A 10,188-nucleotide genomic window follows, 5' to 3' on the forward strand; every position below is an offset into this window, starting at 1 on the left:
TGCGCCAAGGACTTTGTATTTTTTGTTTTTATTTAATTCTTATATTGTATTGCTATTGTTGTACTTACCTTCTGGATAGGTTTGTGTTTTTCACTCAATAGGCAGCCACTCCCGCAATCTGTCACATCAGTTTGTGGGATCTCCTCATATATCGGTATTCTTTTATATGAGATATTGTTGTTCATAGCACTTTTCAATCATTATTGTGTATTGTTTAGTTTAGGTAAATAGGTTGAGCGCTTAGTATATGATTAGTTTAGTTCTCTTTATCACTGCATTTGTATCCTCTTTCTCATTATATGAAAGGTAAAAGTGGATGTACATATTCCGATGCCATCTTCAACCAGATTGCAGTCTATGATCTCTCATCCAAAGATACCTTTACGTGTATTTAGATCGCCTCACACGTGTGAGTATCCAACTCATAAGAACGAAGAATACATTCATATCTGCATTTGAGAATACTGCACTATTAGATATTTGTTCTTTTCTTCCACAGACGTTTGCGCTTCCCTACGACTATAGACTTTTGAATGCTTTAGGGGTTGCTAGGCTTTGGATTCCCTCTGTTAATTCACTTTCGGGGACGGGGCTGCACTTCCTGCCTGTTAGGTGTCTTAGCCACACACCCCGTACTCCTAGATATTTCATGGGCGAGGGCTGCCAATTAAAATTGATAGCCATCAGTTTTTCCATTTCTTTGGGCAGGCTGATATTTAAACGTATGGGTATGGGGGAGATGGGTGCTCCAACATAAGGGAAAGCTTATCAATCCATAAATCTTGACAGAAGTCTTATATGCAAATATATGACGGAGTGGGTATACTAGAAATGACCTGTCAGTCACCAATAAATACCAGAATCACTTCTCCTAGAGAGAACATTAAGAATGCATATATCACCTCAGTCACCTCATTGGAGGAATAAAGGTACAGGTACTCATCCATAATGATCATAATGACGCAATTAAAGTGCAGACTTTGTAATCTTACCCACTCCTATAGTCTGAGGGAGTCCAATATGGCGTGCCAGCCGTCGATGCAGAAATCCAGAGTAGAAGAACAAGAGAAAACAGCGCACTGCCCGGGAGTCAGGTGGTGAAAAATAAAATCCTATTTATTCAGCACAATAGAACAAAAAACATCACCCCAGGAGGTGAACAGGGTCCTCCTACGCGTTTCGGACAGTAAAGTCCTTTATCAAGGTTTATCAAAGTTTATTAAAGACTAGCTGATATACCCGGCGTTGCCCTGGATGTAAATCCGTAATAGGTAGTATTTTGAAATAGGGTAAGAATAGGTTGAGTATTTGGTGGAAAGGTTGTATAATAATGTTGAAAAGAAACATGGAAGAAAATGTAATCCGATGTTGTTTAAAAATGGTTTATTGTGAAGTTATTGTGAGTCGGCGAGTGGCTGGTGAGTGCGGTGTGGCGGTCCCACTACGGTGGGAAGGGGTGTGAGGTGGTGGGTGAAAGGCAGGGGCAGGAGGGGGAAGGCAGGGGCAAGGGGGGGGAGGCAGGGGCAAGGGGGAGGAAGGCAGAGGCAAGGGGGGGGAAGGCAGGGGCAAGGGAGGGGGGGGGGAAGGCAGGGGCAAGGGGGGGGGGCAGGCAGGGGGTGAAGGTCAAGTGGTGGGTGGGTTTTTTAGTGACTGGGTGATTTAGTGACTGTGTGGGTGGGTTATTTAGTGACTGGGTGGGTTATTTAGTGACTGGGTGGGTGGGTTATTTAGTGACTGGGTGGCTGGGTAGGTTATTTAGTGACTGGGTGGGTTAGTGACTTTTAGTGACTGGGTGGGTTATTTATTGACTGTGTGGGTTATTTAGTGGGTGGGTGTGTTATTTAGTGGGTGGGTGTGTTATTTAGTGGGTGGGTGGGTTATTTATTGACTGTGTGGGTGGGTTATTTAGTGACTGGGTTATTTAGTGACATCTCCCACTACCCCCGGCCCCCGCACCACAGGCGGAGGCTTTAAGATAGCGGGCGGGCAGGCCTGCATTTCTCCCCTGCAGCGGCATGAAGCTAGTTTCAGGCCGGCATCAAACCCCCACCACCCCCCACATGCGGCGGCTTTGAGGGCATGAAGATAGCGGGCGACACGCCATTCCCTCCACCCCCCCCCCCCTCCATACCTCACGCGGCGGCTTGAAGATAGCAGGCGGCCGTAGTGGAATCTTTGGGGAGGTGGGTGGGAGTCACGTGGTGAGGTGTCCCCGCCGCGGCCGCCACTGCCCTGCTCCTCCCGCCGGCAGGTCCCGCAGTGCGCGGCCAAGCAGGTTTGCAGGCTGTGAGGAGGGTGGAAGGAGGCGGTAGGGCTGCTGCGTCGCCCCTGAGGGTTGTGAGGTGATGGGAGCGGCGGCGGCGCTAAACCCCCCACCCGCGCGGCCAAGCAGCGTTAAGGGCGCCGCGAGGGGAGGTGAGTTGCGGGTGAGGGGGGGTGATGATGGAGGGGGGGGGGAGGTGAGGTTTGGGTGAGGGGGATCCAGAGGGCCAGGCCTCGGTGTGTGTGTGTTTGTCTCTCTCTCCTTTGGCCCGTCACTCCGCCTCAGGCCAATGAGAGGTGTGCGGGGGCGGGCAGGCCAAGGGAGCCATCTCATTGGCCTGAGGCGGAGTGACAGGCCAAAGGTCCAATGCGATTTTCTCTAGGGACACAGGGAGACACATACGATGGTTTGACAAATATATAGATAGATATTGGTGTATAGCTTTTGCAATTTGTCGGATCTTTTCCTGGTTTGTAAATCAGGGAGATAGACGCCTGTAGCATATGTTCCGGGAATGATCCATCCGCCAGCACTGCATTAAACGTGCGCATAAGATGGGGGCTAACAACTTGGCAAATTATTTATAGTAAAGATTGGAAAATACATCAGGACCTGGCGCTTTAGAGAGTTTCAACTGTTTACTATGGAAGAATTACTACAAGTTATTAAAGTATTTTTGCAGCTTCTCTCTCTCTCCCCTGCTCACTCTGGGAAGGTCTGACTCTACTAGAATGTCCTCCAATGCCCGACTCGTGTTTACATTAGGCCAGGTCCCCACTGGCCACGGAAGCGCCCACTGTGGCGGACGCTGCAGGGGCAAGAGCCGCCCCTCAATGGGGCCGGGCCCGCAGCGAGGGGGGGTCGCCGCACTGCGCCGGCAGTGACTCCTGCTCTCAAGAGAATTGAGAGCAGGACACGCGACGGAGCGCTAGACCACGCCCCCGGCGGTTCAGTCAATGAGGGCGAAATTCCCGGGTGACGTCACTCCCCTCCCTGTATTTCCCCATACAGATCAGGGGAATCGGCTGCATGCGCCGCCAGCCTCGCGGGCGCGTGTGCAGCGCAGGCACTGGGGCCGTAGCCGTATGTGTGACCTTTTCTCTGTTATAGAGATTTTCAGAATACTTATTAAATTCTTCTACGATAAGTTTAGGATTAGAGGTCACCGTCCCTGTCTTCAAACGAGTTGCTTGTATATTATAACAGCCTGCTATTCCTAATCCTGTTTGCTAGCATGGTATCTGGCTTGTTTGCTTTTTCAAAAGACTTCCTGTTTGACCAACGTAGTGACTTCTCAGCCCGGGAGGTAGAAGCAGATTCAATTCAATTTTTACATCTTTTTCTTCTTTTAATGTGTCCGTCCTCCCATTATGTTTATGGAGGGCAGAAAACTGTGGTCAGTTTTGCTTTTAATTTGATTCTTTTTTGCCTCCCTCTCCTTTTATCGCCCTGCCACAATTTTGATAATCAGAGGTTCTCTTATCGCCTTATGGGTTTCTGATAGTTATATCAGAGATGATGTCACTTCCCAACAGCAGTCATCCTGGATGTTCAGACAGATCCCTTATACCAGCGGCGCACAAACTGGGGGGCGCCAGACTGTCTGCGGGGAGGGGCGCTGGGTTTACAGAGGCACCGCGCGCTTCCCGAAGGAACTTAAATTAAATGCATGGGGAGCGGCGAATGCCTCTGTAATCCTCACTTACCTTGGCCATGGCAACGCCAAGGTCATGTGATGTCACATTGCTATGGCGGCATGACGCCGGAGCCAAGGTAAGCAGAGGCGGGGCGCGGAGGGAGGAGAACCGTCGGCAGCGGGGTAGTGAAAAAGTTTGTGGCCCCTGCCTTATACCATAGCACCGACTGGTCCATGTCAGGCAAAGTTTTCTGTGACAATTAACATCATGACAGTATTAAGTTACCTGCCTATTAAATTACTGTGGTATTGCTATGCTACCAATATATTGGCCAACCTTACTCTAAACAAGCAAATGGTTTATTCCCTGTATGAATCCTCTGGTGTAAGAGGAGATGGTCCTTCCGTGAAAAGCTTTTCCCACACTCACTACATCTGAAAATTTTCACCCCTGTGTGAATCCTCTGGTGCCTGGAGAGGTGGCTCTGATAAATGAATTGTTTCTCACACACTGAACATGTGTAAGGTTTCACCCCTGTATGAATCCTCTGGTGTTTGAGGAGATGTTGCTTCCGTGAAAAGCTTTTCCCACACTCAGTACATGTGAAAGGTTTCTCCTCCCCTGTATGAAACATCTGGTGTGTGAGGAGGCTTCTCTTATCACAGAATTGTTTCACACACTCTGTACATGTGTAAGGTTTCTCCCCTGTGTGAATCTTCTGGTGGGAGAGAAGATTGTTCTTTCGTGAAAAATGTTTCCCACACTCTGTACATGTGAAAGGTTTCTCCCCTGTATGAATCCTCTCGTGTGTGAGGAGGTTTCTCTGATCACTGAATTGTTTCCCACACTCTGTACATGTGTAAGGTTTCTCCCCTGTGTGAATCTTCTGGTGTGAGAGAAGATAGTTCTTTCGTGAAAAATGTTTCCCACACTCTGTACATGTGTAAGGTTTCTCCCCTGTGTGAATCTTCTGGTGTGAGATGAGTGAGTGCTTCCATGAGAAACGATTCCCACACTCACTACATGTGAAATGTTTCACCCCTGTATGAATGTTTTGGTGTGTGAAGAGAGCGTGGTACTGTGAAAAGTTTTTCCCACACTCTGTACATGTGTAAGGTTTAAACCCTGTATGAATCCTCTGGTGTCTGACAAGGGTTTTCTTTTCACTAAATTGTTTCTCACACTCTGTACATGTGTAAGGTTTAAACCCTGTATGAATCCTCTGGTGTCTGACAAGGGTTTTCTTTTCACTAAATTGTTTCTCACACTCTGTACACGCGTAAGGTTTCTCCCCTGTGTGAATCTTCTGGTGTGAGAGAAGATAGTTCTTTCGTGAAAAATGTTTCCCACACTCTGTACATGTGTAAGGTTTCTCCCCTGTATGAATCTTCTGGTGTCTGACAAGGCTTTGCTTTGCACTGAATTGTTTCTTACACACTGTACATGTGTAAGGTTTCACCCCTGTGTGAATCCTCTGGTGGGATAGGAGTTTCCCCTTCCGTGAAAAATGTATTCCACAGTCTGAACAGGTAAAAGTTTTCTTGCTAGTGTCGACACAAAGGTGTGTGATCAAATCCATATTCAGCGAGAAGCTTTCCCCACACTTACAACAAAGAAAAAGCGGAGCACTGCAGCTCCTTCTTGACTCACTCTCGTATATTTCAGTCTGTGCTGTGAGCTGTACAAGGCCTGTAAATTCACCCTCCTGTTGAACTGGTTCCTTGCATGTGTGCAATATGTGGCAGGAATCATTGGTTTTCGGCACTTCAGGGCTGCAGGAAGTGAAGCAGCTTTTGGACATGCAAGAGCTCCAGTTCTGCTCCTCGTTCAGGCAGTTCTCTAACAAGAGAGAACAAAAAAGACAGAGCTCAAATGTTTTCAATCTGTAAAACAAATGAATAAAAAATACTTTGCAGAATTTACTTAATCACTACTTAATTAACAAAATGTTCTGGTTACTCTATACCCATAGCTCTAAAACAGTGGCCCCTGGATATCCAAAAACCCCAATGACTTTGGGGAACACCACCAAAGACCTGCAATATGTTTCTGGCAGTTCACACAGTGAATTAATTTTGCTAGACATATGTATTCATTCCTGTATTGATTATAAACATGGACATTTACATCCTCCAAATCATAATTAACATTGAACTTGGCCATGAGAAATAAAGTTAAGGAAATTGTGGTCTATCATACTAGTTAGTTAATGCCATCAACCGAACCTGACAGAAATATATAGTGTAAAGATAGGTGAGAGAAGTATACATGGGCATCTAAACACGCCCAATTGCTCCATTTAATGTCTTACATAGTAGATGAGGTGGGAAAAAGACGTGTACAGACAAACATCCGACCCCCTTGCACCTCACATCACCCCCCTGCACCTTACTCATCTCCCTTCCCAACCCCCTCCCATGCCTACTTCAGACGTGAGGAGAGGCTGGTATCCTGCGGGTGCGGTGCCGGCGGAGGAGGAAGCGGCGGCAGAGCAGGCAGCACGCACTCGCAAGCAGCAGGCACCAGAAGTGCCGCACTGCTAGAGCGTGCAGTCTTGAGAGCCGGGCTCGGGGATGGGGAGAGAGAGAGATCGGGGGCGGGGGGGAGGGGGAAGAGGGAGGAGGGGGAAAGCCGCCCCGTGTTGTGCAGGCCTGCCTAGCAGATATAATGGTCTGCCTGGTAGTGATGTGAAGGATTTATGGATTTTGGGTAACTTCCTGTTTCTTCTGTGATCCACCTTTCTTGAAATACCTAGATCAATAATAGCATCAATTTCCTTTTTGAATTTGATGGTATTGATTCTTATTTTAATAAGCTCTTTTCCAGATTGCTCAATAACTAGAATAATTAAATCAGAACAACATTTATTGAGTATGCTGAGAAAATGACATAAAGGGGTTCTCAGTAAACAACACTAGGAGCTAATATGAACGGAAGTGACGTCGTTAATCCCACACGTCGCTGCCATGGGTATACAAAGATGGCTGGCGCAGAGCTTCCGGTGCTGCGGGTGTAGTTAGATGGCGGAAGCCCCGCAAGTCCTCCGGCTGTGAGCGGAGGAGTCGCTGCTCAGCCTCTCTCCTCCCTCTTCTCTACCTCCGCTTCCCCTTCCCCGTGTCCCGCTGACTGAGAGCCGCCGGAGGAGGAGAGGAGCCCCGAGATCATGGAGGGTAACCGGGACGATATCGACGCCGCTCCTAACGGCCGCCAATTCCCCCCCATGCCCGCTGCGCTGTCAGCATACATACGCCAGCAACATGCCATGTCGCCTCACGCTCCAGTAACGCGGGAGGCGGGGTTGAGCGTGCCGCTTACAGAGAGAGAGAGAGAGAGAGAGAGAGAGAGAGAGAGAGAGAGAGAGAGAGAGAGAGAGAGAGAGATGAGAGAGAGAGAGAGAGAGAGAGAGAGAGACGAGAGAGAGAGAGAGAGAGAGAGAGAGAGAGAGGAGAGAGAGAGAGAGAGAGAGAGAGAGAGAGAGAGAGAGAGAGAGAGAGAGAGACAGGAGACTCAGACAGAGCCGCCGCGGGTCCGCAGCTCGAGGGGTGGGGAGGGGGTCAGGAGAGAGGGGCAGGACACAGGAAGAGAGACACACACACAAACTGACTGACACACACAGTCACGCACACACACACAAGGCATTCATGCTTATTGCAAATACAGGGATGTGTGCCAAGCACGCACGTTCTAAGTCCAAATTTATTTGCGTTTGTCAATGAAATTGTATTTTTGATTTTTTTAATTAAAACATCACAAACACAAATACAATTTCTGTGACAAAAGTCAAAGAAGTTTCACTACTATGCGCGTGAACAGCGCACACAGCTTTTTTTTATTCAGTTACGTGCTATGGAGCTTTCGCTTTTGTTTGTTTTTTGTCCATATGCATGTGTATATATATATACATAAAACACACCTATATCTATATATACACAACATATATTTAACCTGCTACCACCACCCCCAGAGGAATGTACGTACAGAGTCTCTGGTCTCTGTTTATTAAGGAACCGATGCACCTAACCGTGCGCAGAAACAGAGTGGGAGGGAACTCCAGTGGGAGATACGAGATTGAATGTCCAAATAATTGACATGGCGTCCTAAAACAGTGGCTTTGGGATCTAGCCACCAGGAGGCGAAATCAGCAATTTTTGTTTGTTATGGAAGCCATCAAGTCTATCGATGGGTGACCACATCTTTGTACCATGTCCATGAATATTTGTGGACAACTCCCATTCTACAGACAGTGTCTGCTCGAGAAATCTACCTTTATATTTTGGTTAGAAAAACAAGGTTGTATGGTGCTCTAGAACAAAAAGCAGCAAGTGTGAAAACAAGCAAAGTCTTAGATGGAGTACCCCTCCAAGGAGAATAAGTGAGGCTAGGATATAATACTCCCAAAAGCACTTTAGATGTATAGCTGGAAAATGTAATCCCACAAGCACTGAGGTAAGGATAATACACACCTGCCGGTGTCCAGCATCAAAACATCATAGTAATAATATGGGGTATATAAACAATAAAAATCCTTGCAGCCACTGATGGAAATGGAAAGTGGAATCAACCGATCCAAAACTCCCTGAAGAGACCCCTGTGGTTTCGAAACGCGTTGGAATAGACTGCGATTCGATTACCAAGTGAACAAGCACATCCTGAAGTCTATACTTTGTGAATTTGGATCGGTGAGGAGATTGAGGCGCGCGATATTCACTGTCGCGGGAGAGTGACGTCACGCATTCCGAGACGGAGAGTCGGGCGGCTGCAGGCTGTGGTGATTCACCACAAGCCATCACCCTCACCAGCTGAACTCGTTTCTGCCAAAGCGGACACTACCCAAGGGTACTAGAAGTGTATCCAAGATCTACAAGTCATCAGGTGGATCAACCTAGATGACATCGCCCCGGAGACACCTGGTTGGCGTTTGGGTAACAATCCCTGAAATGCTGCTTTAAATCATCCTTAAATGTACGCTTAATACTCACCTATATTGCACAATTGAACATTATAATTTTTAATGCACTAGGAGCGTTGTGCGCTGTGTTTTTGTGTTTTTTTCTCTCTGCTAGATGGTGCACCTCCCCTGCAGTCCTACTCTGACTCTCACTCAAGTGTTTCTACTACCGGCTAATACTTGAAACCCGCAGCCGCATACCATCTCCCACCGCCGTATTCCTTCTCCAGTCGCCGTATACCATCTCCCCCTGCCGCCTGTTAAGCACCGGTTCGACGAACGTCAGAAATCCCAAGAACAGGTTCGCACGAACCAGTGCGAACTGGCTGAATCCCACTCACACTCCCCTCCCTTAGTAGCCATGCCCCCGGCCCCTGCTCTAAGATTTTTGCTGGACAGCCGAGGGAAACTTTGAATGTCCATAATTTGGGAGGTGAGTCACATTGGAAGTCAAAATAGTTTCGTTGACCTACAAATCCGCAGCAGAATGTCCAGTGAACGTTTTGTTGTGCTATATGGTGCCGTTTGTGAGATTTCGATGCTTCTGACAACAAACAAACGGAATCCAACTTAGAATTATAGTATAGATACTCACTTAATAAGCGTGGATCCATGCTGGCAGTGGGCAGTGCTCCGCTGTCCATGCTGGCAGTGGGCGGTGCTCCGCTGTCCATGCTGGTAGTGGGCGGTGCTCCTCTGACCATGCTGGCAGTGGGCGGTGCCTCCGCTGTCCATGCTGGCAGTGGGCAGTGCTCCGCTGTCCATTCTGGCAGTGGGCAGTGCTCCGCTGTCCATGCTGGCAGTAGGCAGTGCTCCGCTGTCCATGCTGGCAGTAGGCAGTGCTCCGCTGTCCATGCTGGCAGTAGGCAGTGCTCCTCTGTCCATGCTGGTAGTGGGCGGTGCTCCTCTGACCATGCTGGTAGTGGGCAGCGCTCCGCTGTCCATGCTGGCAGTGGGCAGTGCTCGCTGTCCATGCTGGTAGCGGGCAGTGCTCCGCTGTCCATGCTGGTAGCGGGCAGTGCTCCGCTGTCCATGCTGGTAGCGGGCAGTGCTCTGCTGTCCATGCTGGTAGTGGGCAGTGCTCCTCTGTCCATGCTGGTAGTGGGCAGTGTGCCTCTGAAGGTGCTGAGATAAGATGGTCCTTGATTTAGATTAGGTGGGTGCCAGCTGTACCTGTATAAAAGAGAAGAAATGTAATTAGTACGATCTGTTTTATTGGATAAATATACAGTATTTAGTGTGAGCTTTCAAACCTAAAATTATAACACAAAACAACCCCAAAGGAGTCAGAGAGACAGGGACAACAACACCCACATCTGGTCCGTCCTCAAACAGGAACC

General features: G+C 48.3%; 2 protein-coding genes across 2 annotated transcripts in view; one reads left to right on the top strand and one right to left on the bottom strand.

Moving 5' to 3' along the window:
• LOC142472728 (uncharacterized) overlaps positions 1–10,188 on the top strand; it is a 313,204-nt gene that overhangs the window by 275,354 nt on the left and 27,662 nt on the right. The gene's annotated exons all lie outside the window — the stretch shown is intronic.
• The window catches only part of LOC142472598 (uncharacterized), a 93,151-nt gene that overhangs the window by 36,468 nt on the left and 46,495 nt on the right, over positions 1–10,188 (bottom strand). Inside the window, exons 11-12 of the mRNA XM_075579673.1 lie at positions 9,444–10,021; positions 4,240–5,739 (exon numbers count right to left, since the gene is read on the bottom strand). Of these exons, the coding sequence (XP_075435788.1) occupies positions 4,240–5,739; positions 9,444–10,021 (2,078 nt within the window). The remainder of the gene's footprint in view (positions 1–4,239; positions 5,740–9,443; positions 10,022–10,188) is intronic.

The sequence above is a fragment of the Ascaphus truei genome, chromosome 22, assembly GCF_040206685.1.
Source record: "Ascaphus truei isolate aAscTru1 chromosome 22, aAscTru1.hap1, whole genome shotgun sequence".
Classification (NCBI taxonomy): domain Eukaryota; kingdom Metazoa; phylum Chordata; class Amphibia; order Anura; family Ascaphidae; genus Ascaphus; species Ascaphus truei.